This window comes from Crocuta crocuta, unplaced genomic scaffold, assembly GCF_008692635.1.
Source record: "Crocuta crocuta isolate KB4526 unplaced genomic scaffold, BGI_CrCroc_1.0 scaffold367, whole genome shotgun sequence".
NCBI lineage: Eukaryota > Metazoa > Chordata > Mammalia > Carnivora > Hyaenidae > Crocuta > Crocuta crocuta.
The window spans coordinates 3,217,168-3,232,695 of NW_027527936.1; the positions used below are offsets into that span (position 1 = coordinate 3,217,168).

Here is a 15,528-nt window from a genome sequence, read left to right on the forward strand (position 1 = left end):
GCTTGCTTGGCACGAGGAAGGAGAGGCTCAGAGAGGTCACCTGTAGTCAGTGTCAGAAGGTTTTGACTACCGAAACAAACAACACGCTGAGGCAAGGAGCGCCTCAGAAATTGCCTAGTCCAGTCTCTTTAGGTAATAAAGATAGATGAGGCCAGAGAGATTAGAAGGTTAAGGAAAGTCACCTGGCACCCAGAGCCAGCCCTGGGACGGAACTGGGTCTTCTGGTCCCAGGCTGGGCCTTGGCTGCACCGCCACCCCTAGCACAGGGCACCCCATAATGTTTGTGGAATCAGATTGATTTTTTTTTCCATCCCCCACATGAAGCATCGACTCTGGGCTAGGTAATAGTAGAAGCCACAGAGCAACCAAAGTGACGTAGGTCCTGCCCTTCACAACCTGAACAGGTTGCTAGGGGACCTGTGGTGTGTGCCTACTAATCGTCATGTAAGATAAAGGGTTATGATAGCTGAACAGAGGGCTGTGGGAGCGAAGAGGAAGGAGAGACCTCCAGCTCAGGGTTAGAGGAGGATGGGTACGAGAGGAGGGCGGGAGAGCAAGCCTCTGGCCCAAGTTTGCCGCTGGACCAATCTGCCCAGTTCGGTCATGTTTCCACTACCCGCTCACAGCAGCTCTCCTGCCTGTCTGAAAGGATAAGCCCTGGGTGAGCTGAGAAGGCGACGTGGATGCCCTGGCCCAGGGACCTGCAAGAGAGAAGTGATACGCTCCATCTTGGCTCAGGAAGGAGTAGGGTGACCACTCACACTGCCTGTCATCTTTTAAGGTGTGGTCCTGAAAGGGACCCAGAGACGATCAAGGAGTTGACTGTGCGGTCTTTTAAAGATGAGGCTATTCAGGCAGGTGCCCATGAGTTTTAGTACGTCTGCCTCTCGGCTATGCACCCACCAAGGTCTCTGTGTCCATTGTGGGCCCTGACGGTCAACTGTTAAGTCCCAGATGAGGCGTCCTTTGTCTTCTGCTGCCATCTGCCTCTGCCTGCGGCCCTTGCCCGCTCCCCGCAGAGACTTTCTGGTGCCAGATGGAAGTACCTCTGATTGCAGGAGCGGGACCTGGAGGCACTGGTCAAACGGTTTAAGACGGACCTTCACAACTGTGTGGCGTACATCCAGGAGCCCCGGCTCCTGAAGGACAAGGTCCGAGCTCTCTTTGAGAAGTACGTGCAGCGGGCAGACATGGTGAGCTCTGCCTCCATTTCCCCAACTCACCTTCTCTCCCGGGTCCCCCCTCCCTCCCTAAGCAGCCCTTCTGGCCCATCAGGTGGAGATCACAGGGCTGAACATGGATCTGCAGCAGGAGTATGCCCGTCAGCGGGAGCACCTGGAGAGAAACCTGGCCACTCTCAAGAAAAAGGTGGTCAAGGAGAGTGAGCTGCACCGCACTGACTATGTCCGCATCATGCAGGTAACCGCACGTCCCCCAAATGTGCAAGGGACCCGCTAGCTTTCTTGAAACCTTTCTCTATGACCCCTCTCCTCGGACCCCCTCTCCTCCACTGGAGCCTGACCTGGCTGTGACCATCGCCGAGAGCCTCTCCATGTTTTTCTAGGTGTTTCCATGCCTACCCTTATGCCGCCAATGCCCATTCATTTCTACCACCCCCACCCCCAATTACTTCACCAGGCACCCATTTCTTTTTTCTGCCCATCTTTCTCCAAAGCATTCTTGTGTCCTGCCTCCCCATCTCCTTGCCCTGCTCCGGCCCTCCATCCAGCTCTCCTGAATCCGTCTCTCCTCTTTTCTGTAGTTTCCAACTCTTATGTCACCGTATTTTCCTTTGCTGCTCTTTATTCTGCTATTTGCATCTCGAGACACACCAGTCTCCACACCTCATCTGCCTTTTCTGGGCCTCAGCTCCCTTTCCTTATCTCTTGGGTCTGGAGCCAACCACACCCACCCCACATGTTGGCCTCACTGAGTCTACACCCACCTCCCCGGATCCTTCATCAGGCTTTCCAGAGAGCCTGACCCCATTACTGCCGCCTCCACTTATCAGCGCTGCCGATCAGGATTCTTCTGCCAGATTTCTGTTTGAGTATCAGTATCGTCTGAGGCAATTAATGCGATTTAGTATCAAAAGAGAACATCAGAATCACATTTATAAGGCACATACCTTTTTATGTTTATATCGCTTTAATGCCATCATTAAAATACTGGAATGGGGATGGGCTGCAGATTGAAACAAACCAGTTCCCAGCTCAGCCAGTCCCCACATAGGTGAGCCGAGCACACTGTGATTCGGGCCAGTCAGACCCAAGCATGGTGGCATCTGTACCCTCCATCCCACGACCAGCCCCCGCTTCAACGTCCCGCATGCCGTCCCACTGCCCTACTCCTGGGTCATGAGAGCACTCAGAAGCCCAGAGAGAGGAGTGCATCCATTTTGTGGCCCCCCTTTGGTACCAGTGGCTGATACACCAAGCCCTTGCTGATGGTGTCAAGGCCCCCAGGCATGGAGAGCCTGCCCGGGTCCCAGGGTGCAGCATGCTGGGCAGCAGGACCAAGGCGACTACAGAGGCAGCTGACAGCCCGTGATGTTGCTGCGCCTTCATCTGCGCCCTGCCACCAGAGCACAGGCCTGAAGGATCCTCCAGGGCTGGGGTCCGTTTCTCGGGTAAAGCAAACGTCAGTCCTAGGAGAAGGAAAAGGAAAGGGAAGACCACAGGCCAGACAGAGGGTGCGAGTGTCAGCATGAGGCCGCCCAGGTTAGGCACAGGTCTTCTTTGGCTCCCAGGTACCCCAGAGTCCACGTGCCCACTCCTTTGGGGCAGGGTGAGACGGTAGGTAGGAGGGGCAAGGAGACACAGCAGGGCCCCTGCCCAGCCCTACTGCTCCCTGAGGGCTGGCGGAGGGAGCCATCAGCCAGGGGAAATCCCCAGAAGAGCGTTTTCTGGAGCAACATTGTAAACTCGTGAGCTGTGGAGCCCTGTGGATCCATAGACGTTCCCCAGACAACTGCACGGAGCAAGACAGGGTCAGCAGACAGGTTTCCGGGTCCCCACCCCTTAACCAAGGGGACTCCTTGCTTATTATAGTAGGCTCTGGGTCAGAGTTTGTTTGGAAGAAAGGAAGGGCGGGAGGGAGGGAGGATGGAAAGAAAAGAAAGGAAAGCAAAGGAGAAGAGAGTAGAGGGAGAAAGAGAAGGAAGGAAGGAAGGAGGGAAAGGAAGGGAGGATGAAAAGAAGGAATGGAGGGAGGGAGAAAATCTTTCAAAGCTACTGTTTTTACTTATAAGAATTGTTTCCTTCTTTGATCTTAAGTTGAAGGAGAGGGTACCGGCCAGGACCAGGCAAGAGGTCAGGGCAGGAGAAACAAAAATGGACACTGTCTAAACCCAGTTTATCCTGCCTCATCCACTCTTACTGGGAGACTTTGGGGAAATTCCGTAACCTCTGGCTATTAAATGGGAAAGGAAGTACCTTCCCTGGCTATAAAATGGGAAAGGAAGTACCAACCTCAGCGAATTACTGCAAGGATTGAACGAGCTAACTAATGTAAAGCATTAGGCACTGGCCTGGTATGGAATAGATGCTCCAAAAATGCTCTCTCCCTTCCTGTCCTCCAACCTAAAGATCTACTCAGTAACCAAGGCAGAAATCAGTGGGAGAGCCTGGAAGGCCATCGCAGCACGGACCAGGGCTGCCTGTGGACTGGGGCATGGGAGGGGAGATTGCACAACTGATCCCAGACCCCCCAGCTGGTAGCCTGGGGCCTGATGCTTTGCTATTCGTTGGTAAGTACCTGCATCTGCAGGTACCAAGGCCCTGGGGCTTCAGTCCAAAGAGGTCAAGGAAGGCCAAGGCAGAAACGCATTAGAAAACACAGAAAATGAGGTCAGTGTCTCATTTATATGTTCAGACAGGAGTGCAGGGCCTCTCCACTCGTTCTCCAGCATGCTTGCAGATAAGAAAATAAGAGTTGCTTTGAATACAAACATCTAGGACGTGCATTCATTCAGAACACAATATTGAGGGCTTCTTACATACCACACTCTGTGCCGGCCACGGGAGATTCCAAGATGAATGTGATGGTATGCCCATCCTCAGCAGTTCGAGGCAGGACACTTAAACCAGACACAGATAATCACTGCTCAGTACCATATATCTGTGCTGTGCACCCTGTAGAAGCGGGCTGCAATTGGGGGAAGAGGCATTCGAGCTGAGCCTTGAAGGGTTAGTAAAAGCTGTCAGGGAGCAAGCTGGGGAAGAGGCTTCCAGGTAGGGAGAACACCTGAGAACAGACAGGGAAGAGTGAGGCCTGTGGTGTGTCTGGGGGCCTGGGCATCCAGACCTTCCTTTACTGCATAGCACTGGGGGCAAGAAGAAAAGGTCCACTGGAGAGTGAGTAGCTCAGTGTCACTGGAGAGTGCTTTCCTTGCACACTAAGAAGCACCAAGTTTATCTTAGAAGCAGGTGCCAGCAGGTAGGTGGGTTGGCAGGGTGGACAGGCTGCCGGGGCAAGGCAGGAGGCAGGGCACCCCATTTGAAGATGTCTGTTAAGGGGAGATGAGAAGACCTCGGAAGGAGTGAGTTGTGACATCAAAGACAAGGGTAGAGATGATGAAACGTAGTGGGATGTGAGAGGAAGCCTGAAAGAGGAGCAGAGAGGTGCCACATCTGGGCGGTTCAGCAGATGGCTATCCCACCAACTGAGGAGTTGCCGAAAGCCACCACTGATGCAGGGCTTCCAGGTCCACCGAGTGCATCTGTTGCCTGCTTTGTCCACACAGCCAGGCACTGCCAACATAGGGGAGGCCAGCAGGGGGTGCTATAGGTATTTCCTTCCTTTTCCCTTCTGGGCTGAAGGCTCTGTCAGGTCAGTTCTGGCCGGGGCTCTCTGACATACCCCTCCACCAAAGGCGGTCCTGGACAGCTCAGTATAGCCCCTTTGTCTAGAAGGTTGTCTATAGAAATAGACAGCATTTCCCCCAGCCAGTCACTCTTATAGGCCCCAAGACCTGGTATGTGATAGACCCCAGGTCACATTTTTCCTGCAGCAGAAGGGCTGGGTGGGGGGCTGGAGGGTTGGATGGGGCTTTTGTAGGTGGTCCTGACCAAGGAGGGATCAAGAACAGAAGACTCGGCAAACCTGTTGCGTCCACATTTTAAATTCACAGAGCTACCCAAAGCATATACAGTTGACCTCAGTGTGACCTCTGGGTTCTTCGGAACACCGGAAAGCACTTTAGGGAGCCCAGCTTGTACTTTTGAGGGCCTTCCGTGGCTGTCATCCTATGTGAGGTATTGGAATGGGGTGACATCAATGAGAGGTGGAAAGTAGAGTCTGGAAGGCAACAGTTGTAGAGGAACAAGCACTTGGAGGCAGACATGACCAGAGGCAAACCCCAGCTCTACTACCACTTAAGCACTGCCTCAGCCTCAGTTTCCTCACATGGAAGTGAATCTAATAACACCTTCTTCATTAGGTTGTCCTGGGGATTAAGTGAGTTATTGAATGCAAAATGTTTGGTGTGGTACAGGGATCCAGTCAACTCATGAAGTTAGGATTACTCATGTTACCAGCAGCAGCAGCAGCAGCATCACGCATTCAATGCCTCAAATCCTGCTTGCTCCCTGCTGGTTCCAGGCCTGAAACAGTCTTCTCTGTCCCCCGCCTCCCCAGAAGGTCCTTCTCGCACTGGGTGAGCGCCCCTCTTCAGACTCCCATGGCATCTCTAAGCATTGCATCCAAGCTGGACCTCCTGCGCCCGGCACAATGACCAGTGTATAGTGGGCTTTCAGAGTCATGAATGAATGAATGAATGAATGAATGAATGAATGAATGAATGAAAACATGAGAACAGAATGGGGAGCCAGGCCGCATTAACTCATGGGTCTCGATCACACTCTGGTGGGAACTGGGTCATGTCCTGGAAGGCCCATTAAGGTGGCTGGCATCATGGAGGTGTCCAAAGCAGGCAGTAGGCTTAGAAACAGACATTCATTTATGTGGAAACTAATTTGACAATAAACGATTTGTAAAAAAAAAAAAACAAAAAAAAACAGACATTCACACCGAAAAGTACTGGGAGCCAGAAGTCCCGATCGTGATTGGGCCCCAAGTCCCAAGCAGGATTGTCAAGGATGGAGGGGGACACTGGGGCAAGGGCTCCACTTGGGGCCGTTACGGTAGTAGAGGGGAGGGATGCTGACAGCTGACAACAAACTGACAGCCAGAAGGGTGAACACAAGATCCAGTTCAGATAGAAAACTGACAGGACTTAGTGACAGAATGGATGGATATGATGCAGTAGTGCCTCAGGATCTAGCCGGAGAGGACCGGACAAACGGTACCGTCAGTCTCTAATCTTCAATCTGATTAGTTACTTTACCGAATGAGGCAAGAGAAGGGAAAGCTCAGTGATGCCCACGAAGTGGGCAGAGCCCCGAACCAGAGCAGGTTTGCCTGAGTTCCCTGCGGGCCCTCCTCAGTCTTCCTTCTGTCTCTTCACTCCTGCCCAACCTTTACCCCCCAGTTTGTAATTTCCTTGTTAGTAAGAATCTCGTCTTACTCAGCTTGATATCTGCTGCATTAGTTATTCATTCCACAAATATTTATTGAGAGCCTCTTACATGCGAGGTAGAGTCCAAGGTCTTGAAACCAAATACATACATATTTAATCCATCACGTCATGATAGAAAGTCAGCGCGGAGAGGTTTCAGGGGAGGAAACTGGCAGAGAGCTTTGCTGGTGAGCATCTGGAAAGGAAGTGTGGGAGATTCATCACTAAATCCTGGGTTGGTTAAAAGAGTAAAAGATCAGATGGAGAAGTCTGCTGACTTTATAGAAAAAAAGGCACAAAGCCCAGTCTGAAAACTAGGGATCAGCAATAATTGGGCATCTCATTCAAAAGAGAGAATTTTTTTTTTAATGAGGAACACTGAAATTAAGTGATATACTGAGAACCTGAAGGTATATCTAACATGCTCAGATCCAGAGGCTCTGGAAGGAAAGAATATGTTAGGGTGGCCCTAGTTCAGGCCCTGCTCCCACTTGGGCTCCACAGGCGCATCCCCATAACAGAAAAGTAAGTCAAGGCTCACAGACAATAGTGCTTGCGATCACCGTGTTTTCTGGGCTGACTCCATGCTTACCACTATGGAGACAGTGTCCAAAGCGGTGGTTGTTCCTGGCACAGGTTCGGTTTATGTAGATTTGGCCGCATTTGCCTGTTTTGGCTCTCTGACCCTCACTGGCCTTGCTACCTGTGATTGCCTGGCCCTCAGGCCAGCCGCAACCTCTCTTAGCAGATGAATCTCAGGACCAGCCCCAGGCCTACTGAGTCAGAAGCCACATTCAACAGGATCCTTAGGTGAGTCCTTTGCGCTGTCACATGAGAGGCACTTCTGTAGACAAGCCGAGCAAAGAGTACCCTAAGAGCAAAGTAGCCAGTCCCTCTCCGGGCACACAAGGACAAGGACACTGCCATGGAGCCGCCCTCGATGTCCTCAGGCTGAGTGTGGAAAGGAAGGCAGAGAGAGTTGAGGTGTAAGAAGGGAAGAGAGAAGAGACTGCTTGGTCCCAGATGCAGAGCCTCCACCACGGGGCCCCCAGCGAGTTCTTCATCCTCACTCCTCTGCACCCGCTTCTCACTTTGTGTCCGGGGATGTAGAACTGCTTGCAGGTCCTCCCACACCAGCTGTGTCCTACTTCTGTGCCTTTCTCTGGCTGCTCCAGTTGTGTGCGACCCCCTCTACCCTCTCCTTGGTGACTCCTTCAAGCCTCAGCCCAGGGGTCAATTCCTAGGGATCTTCCCTGGTCATTCAGGCAGAGCTAAGTGCCTTTCCTCTGTACCCCATCCCTCTATTGCGTCAAGGTGGCCACCGTGCTCAGCTATGCCCAGATCCCCCCACTCAGCCCTAAGCTCCTCAAGAACAGAGGCCAGACCTTAGTCTCTGCACACCTCAGGTCAGCACAGTGCAGCACAGCACAGCAAGTACTCAGTAGCTACTGGATGGGTGGATGGGTGGATGGATGGATAGATATTTGTCAAACACAAATAAGACAAGTGAACTATCAATGGATATAGCAAATGTTAATTATCATTTGCTTTTCTGTGCTCCTCACTAAACACTATGCTGCTGAGGGCAAACACCATTTCTTATTTCTGTCTTCATCCCAGGGCCACAGCAAATACCATATAAATTTAGGTTCAACAGGGGCACCTGGGTGGCTCAGTCAGCTAAGCAACTGGCTCTTGGTTTCGGCTCAAGTCATGATCTCACAGTTTTGTGGGTTCAAGCCCTGCATCAGGGTCCATGCTGACACTATAGAGCCTGCTTGGGATTCTGTGACTCCCCTTCTCTCTGCCCCTCTCCCACTCATGCTGTCTCTGTCTCTCAGAAAGAAAAAAAAAAAAAACTTAAAAAAAAGTGTAGTTTCAACAAATGAATGAGGAAAAATGAATAAAGGATAGGACAGTATTTTAAGAGCTCAGAGTTCTGGAGCCAGACTGTCAGAGTCAGAATCCTGGTTCTGTCCCCTGCTATGTATGCAATTTGAGCAAATTACATAACCTCCCTATGCCTCAGTTTTGTCTTCTATAAAATTGTGATTATAATAGAATCTTCTAATAGGGTTATTATGATACGTCAATGCATTTAAATTCATATGAACTGCTTAGAAAATCACTGTTGATGCTAGAAAGGGTCTGGATGCTTGGGAATGGTGCACACTGTCTATATCTTAACGTTGCCAGAGTCCACCTGAAGATAAATCAGCTGGTACCTCGAGAGGCTGATCCATGAGTGAGGATAAGGACTCGTATCCCAGTAGAGGAATCTGGGTCCAGGCCCAATGCTGTCTCTTCAAACACCCTCAGCCCCAGGCCAGGGCAGGCCCTGTGCCCACTGATCACTCATCCATCCATACTCACTCTCCCTTCTTTCTTGTCTACAGGAAAATGTCTCCCTGATCAAAGAGATTAATGAGCTCCGTAGGGAACTGAAGTTCACCCGCTCCCAAGTCTATGACCTTGAAGCAGCTCTGAAATTGACCAAGAAAAGCCGACCACAAGATGTTCCGGAGACAGGTAATGTGAGCAGTGGCCAAGGGAGATGAACTTTGGGATCAGGGAACCAATGGCAGCCACAAGCAGGTTTCCCTTTGGCTTCCATGACTGCCTCTCCCCAGTGTTCTCCTGTATCAGGTCACATCTACCCCATGGCCTTCTGGGAGCCTCTTCATGCCGCATACCTGCTGTCCAAAATATCTTTGAGGCCCTTGCCACATTCGAACATGGGCATGACCAAAATCCTTGGGGTTAGTTCTGGTTTTAGAATTCAGAATCTTTCCGATTTTAGAGAGAGCTTACTATATACTGCATATTATATAACATCCCTAGAGAAGTCTGAGGCAGGTCCCTGAAATCAACCACATTTGTATTTATGTAGTGAAACATGAATATTCACACTGAACTTCATAAATTTTAAAATGCTCTACATTTTTAGAGCTTTTGGCACTTTAGAATTGCGGATAAGGGATTGTGGACCTGTACATTTAAAATAAAGACAGAAAGAAATATTAGAAACTACTTAAATGGAAAAGGGGAAGAATGACATTAGGAATGTTAAATGAGTTAGTTACTGCAATCATATCCTAAAGTTCCTCTGAATTTCTGACGGCTGAGGCAAAAAGAGAAACAAAGAAGTACGAGAGTTTGCATAGTCCTCATTTATGGCAAAAGGAAGGATTTCGGCTTTTTTCCTGGGGAGAACAACCTTTCCCTGGCACTAAATTTTGTAAGAAACTTATCACATGGATCCTTATAAAAGGGTGCTGAATAAATAACACAATGGATAGCTTTTAACTGTAGGTCTTCAGACAGTAAAAAATCATTCTTCACGAGGCACCTGGGTGACTGTCAGTTGGGCGTCTGACTTTGGCTCAGGTAATGATCTCATAGTTCAAGGGTTCAAGCCCCGCATCAGGCTCTGTGCTGACAGCTCAGAGCCTGGAGCCTGCTTCAGATTCTGTGTCTCCCTCTCTCTCTGTCCATCTCCCCACCCCCAATAATAAGTAAACATTTAAAAAAATGTTTTAATCATTCTTCAGGTATGCATTTCTTATCTGGACAGTTGATAAAAACCAAGAGTATAAGGCATTTCTATGGAAAATTAAGTCAATGCAGTTCAAGTATATTGTCTTTCGGTGGCTTACACTCAGGAGTAGCGCTTAGAAACCCTGAGGGGATGGAAACCTCCCATGGCTGTGGACTGAGTCTCCCCAATATCAGTCACCTCATGTACTATGGCCACGTCAAAGGTTATGGTTGGGAGAAGGGAACTAAAGGACACACAAGAACCGTCTGGACCATTTTTGTAATTTCTTGGGAGTCTTAAACTATTACAAAATTATACATATAATTGTGTTGTCTCCTCTGCCCTTTTCATTAAAGCCGAAGAGAAGTCGAGACAAAAGTAAACACTCTGAATAGTACCTGAAGTGGCAATATTAGGTCTAAAGAACTGACATGACAGCACAGTATTTGTTACAAAGTCTGAGGTACTTGACTTTTTAGAGATGAAACCATCTTCTGTCAAAGGCGAAGGATAAATGTGTCTGTGAATAACTGCAAAGCCTTCTCTTTTTTATTTAAAAAAATTTTTTAATTATCATTTACTTTTGAGAGAGAGAGAGACAGTGTGAATGGGGGGAGGGGCAGAGAGAAGGAGGCACAATCCAAAGCAGGCTCCAGGCTCTGAGCCATCAGCACAGAGCCCAATGCAGGGCTCGAACTCACATTCCATGAGATCATGACCTGAGCCAAAGTAAGACGCTCAACTGACTGAGCCACCCAGGCGCTCCTGCAGAGCTTCTCTTTAAAAAATATTTCACATATGCCCAAGCATCCTAGCAAATAACCAATTGAGACCTTGCCGGGATACTGTCTGATATAGCCAAGTTCTTACTATTGTTGTGGAATTTTCAGACATATACCAAAAAATGTGAATTCCCATGAATCCACTCCCTGACTTCAACATGTATCCGCTCCCATCACTCTTGCTTCATTGGTATCCATGGTCCCCAGTTATTGTTATTTCCTCTCACATCACCATGGATTATTCTGAAACAAACCCAACATCATATCATTTGTGTGATACAGTTTTACTCAAGGAAGATTTCATTTGTAACAGTTGAAGACAAGTATTACCAACTGTCTGCTTTGATCATGAAGAACATGGGTGACTTCTTTTTTTTTTTTTTAATGTTTTATTTATTTCTAGGAGAGAGAGAGAGAGAAAGCATGAGCAGGGGAGGGTCAGAGAGAGAGGGAGACACAGACTCTGAAACAGGCTCCAGGCTCCGAGCTGGCTGTCAGCACAGAGCCCGACGCGGGGCTTGAACCCACGAACCGCGAGATCATGACCTAAGCAAAAGTCGGACGCTTAACCGACTAAGCCACCCAGGCGCCCCAGAACCTGGCTGACTTCTAATTTGGAACATGGGCCACCAAGACAAATTAGCTCAAGATATACATCCTCGTGTTATTTAAGATTGACCAAGTCAGTTGATTTTTAAGAATTCTTTATCTGAACAGGACCTTTGCCATCTCCAAACCACTTTTTTAGCTTTAGCAGCATTTATATTAAGTTTTCATTCACATAACAATGAACTAACAGGTCTAACAGACAAACCTGCATGGTTTTCAATTATTAAAACCACATACTCGGAACTTCTAAATAAAGATGGCTAATTAGAAACCTACCAAGATGGCATAAATAAACCATAAAATCAAAGAAAACACAAAGTAAATAGACACAGAATTTTGAAAGCTGGAAAACAGATAGATGAGTGGTAACTGACTTCATAGACTCCTAAGCCAGAAGGGGGGAACCTAGAAGAAACGTAATGTACATCACAGAACCCCGCCAAAGGCTCAGGAATTAGCAGAAGCAAATATCTCAGGAAGTAGAGATGAAGGTAGGACCGAAAAGGAGGGAGTCTTTAAGAATCTGTTAGATCTACCTAGTATCCAGTACAATGGCTAAAAAATAGATGGATCATGTCCAACATCATGAAGTTCTTAAAGACCAAAGAACAAAGGAAAAAAATCCTTCAAACTTCTAAAGAGGATAGGGAGAGGTTTCATGCAAAAGATCAAAAATTCCAATTGTAGAATACAAAATCAATACACAAAAATCTGTTGCATTTTTATATACTAACAATGAGCAATCCAAAAAGGAGATTAAGAAAACAATTGCATTTATATTAATATCAAAAAGAATAAAATACTCCGGAATAAAAACCAAGCAGGCAAAAGACCTGTACACCAAAAACTACAAAATATTGCTGAAAAAATTTAGTCACCAATAAATAGAAAAACACCTTCTGTTTGGAAGACTTAATATTGTTAAGATGCCAATACTACCCAGAGCAGTCTGTTGATAGTACAATCGCTATCAACATCTCAAATTTTTTTTGCAGAAATAGAAAATCCATTTTAAAATTCATATGGAATCTCAAGGTACCCCAAACAGCCAAAACCACTTTGGAAAGGAAGAACAAAATTAAAGGTCTCACATTTCCTGATTTAAAAACTCACTGCAATCTGTAGTAATCAAAACAGTGTGGTACTGGCAATAAAGACAGACTTACAGACCAATGGAATAGAGTAGAGAGCCCAGAAATACACCCTCACATATATGTCAAATTATTTTCATCAGAAATGCCAAGACCACTCAATGGGGAAAGGACAATCTTTTCAGCAAGTGGTATTGGGAAAACAGGATACTCACATGCAAAAAAATGAAGTTGGACCCTTACCTTACATCATATACAAAAAATAGCTCAAAGTGGACCTAAGACCTAAATGTAGGACCTAAAACTATAAAATTCATAGAAGAAATGTAGGAGAAAAGCTTTATCACATTGAATTTGGCAATGACTTTTTAAATATGACATCGAAAGCACAGGCAACAAAAGGAAAAATAAATACATTGGACTACATCAAAATTTAAAACTTTCATTCATCAAAGAACACCATAAGCAAGAGTGAAAAAAGCAGTCCACACAATGGGAGAAAAATATTTGCAAGTCATATATCTGATAAAGGACGGATATCTAGAATAAATAAAGAACTACAGTTTAACAACAACCAAAAAACATTTTTTAATGAGCAAAAGACTTGAATAGACATTTATCCACAGACAATACATAAATGTCTAATAAGCACATGAAAAGATGCTCAACATTACAAATCATTAGAAATATGCAAATTAAGACCACTATGAGCTTCTACTTCATGCCCATTATGATGCCTATTATCAAACAACAACAACATAAACCTGCAATGTTGGTGAGGATGTAGAGAGGGAAAGGAGGGAAGGGAAAGAGGGGAAAAAGGAAGAAATGGAGTCAAATCAATATAGAATGAATTGGGAAACTATAGGCTAACTAGAGGGGGAAACCTACTATATAGAGGGAGATAGGTGAGATTAGTATCTGTCAGCCTTGGCTCTAGATGAAGGAAAGGGAAAAAAAAGAGTAAAGTTCTCTCCCTGAGAACTACTAAATAAAAGCCCATACTTGGGCAGGTAAGTCCAGAATTTACACGTAATTTACAAGGTTGCTCAAAGGAACCTTGGCTGAAAATTTATTTTAACTGGTAGTGTCCCCAGGTTCCAAGCAAAAAACAAATGCAAATTTTCTATACAAGAATACATTTTAAACCCAGTTGTCAAAGAATTCCCATAGGTGACGTTCTTTTTTTTCTAATGTTAATTTATTTTTGAAAGAGAAACAGAGACAGAGTGTGAGCAGGGGAGGAGCAGAGAGAGAGGGAGATACAGAATCTGAAGCAGGCTCCAGACTCAGAGCTGTCGGCACAGAGCCTCATGCAGGGCTTGAACCCACAAACTGTGAGACATGACCTGAGCTGAAGTCCGACACTTGACCAACTGAGCCACCCAGTTGCCCCAGTGACATTCTAATGAACATGAACTCACAATCAAAAATCACTAAATACATGAGGAAATAAATCACCATGAATGAAAAACAACAAAAGTATCAAACAGAATAAAATCAACAAAGATATTTAAGGATATTTAATATGTTTAAAGAAATAAAAGAAATTTGAAAATAAGACAAATTAAGAGTCTCCCAAAATTGGCTAGATTGGTTTGAAAAGAGAACCAAAAATACTCCTAGAAATAAAAACTGCAGGTTGCAATTAGACTCAATGGGCAGACTGAATAGGTTAGATGTATCTGAAAGGAGACTTTGTGAACTAAAGGAATGAAGAACTGGCCCAGATTGCAGCTCATAGGGACAAAAGTTATAGTTGGGGTGGGATAACCCAACTCACATCTAACTGAAGTGTGAGAAAGAGAGAATGAGGGGGGTACCTGGGTGGTTGTTGGTTAAGCAGCGGACTTCGGCTCAGATCATGATCTCACAGCTCGTGAGTTTGAGCCCCGCGTCAGGCTCTGAGCTGATAGCTCAGAGCCTGGAGCCTGCTTCAGATTCTGTGTCTCCCTCTCTCTCACTGCCCCTCCCCTGCTCATGCTCTGTCTCTCAAAAATAAATAAACGTCAATTTAAAAAAATCTTTAAAAAAAAAAGAATGAGGAAAGGCAACAACATGATAAAGAATAGCTCATTTTTCAGAATTGATAAAAGATGCCAATCAAGTCCAGGAAGCCCAACAGAGCTCAAGCACTATAAATAAAAAGAAATCTGTATCTGAACTACAGAAAACCGAAGACAGAGATGTTAAAAGCGGCCAGAGTACAGATAGATTGCATATAAAGGATTAACAATTCAACTGATGTCTGGCTTCCCAACGACAACGATATAAACCGTGTTGACATTGTGAAATAGTGTCTTCAAAGTGCTAAGTGGTAATAACTGTCCCCTAGAGTTATATAACCAGTAAAACACAAGGAAAAAAAATTTCTGACAAACGAAAACTGAGAGAATTTGTCACCAATGAAACCTCATTAAAGGAATTTTTAAAGACTATGTATCAGGAAAAAAATTACTCCAGAGGGAAGTCTGAATGCAAGAAGAAACAATGGGTGAAGAAAAGGCAAATATGTACAATCTAAACAACTGTATAAAACAATATGAGCAATGTCCAAATTATGGATTAAAATACCAACATAGAACTAAAATACTGAGCATTTAACCAGGGGCTCGGAGCTAGAGCATTCTAAGTCTTATATTGTTTTGCAAGAAGGTAAAGATATTTAGTTACATTGGACTCTTCTAAGTTGAATATGCTTGTTAAACTTTTTAGGATGACTATTGAAAAAGAAAGAGTGGATATATCTTCCAAACTGGTAAAGGGGGAGGAAAAAGCTAAATTTTGGAAAGACAAAAAAGAGAAGGAAGAAGTGACACAAACATAAAATGCATATAAAAGAGTGGAAATGAATGCAGATGTATGAGTAATCATGTTATTTTTCCATCACTTAAAATCAGAACTTAATCTCCCAAAGGAAGCTTGTAGGCAGGATGCAGAGAGGAGACTGCCCAGCTCCGGTAGATGGCAAGGTCAGAGAACAGCACAGAC

General features: G+C 45.9%; 1 protein-coding gene across 1 annotated transcript in view; it reads left to right on the forward strand.

The window, feature by feature from the left end:
• CFAP57 (cilia and flagella associated protein 57) overlaps nucleotides 1-15,528 on the forward strand; it is a 66,188-nt gene that overhangs the window by 46,164 nt on the left and 4,496 nt on the right. Inside the window, exons 19-21 of the mRNA XM_077752030.1 lie at nucleotides 1,059-1,193; nucleotides 1,276-1,419; nucleotides 8,914-9,046. Coding sequence (XP_077608156.1) covers nucleotides 1,059-1,193; nucleotides 1,276-1,419; nucleotides 8,914-9,046 — 412 coding nt within the window. The remainder of the gene's footprint in view (nucleotides 1-1,058; nucleotides 1,194-1,275; nucleotides 1,420-8,913; nucleotides 9,047-15,528) is intronic.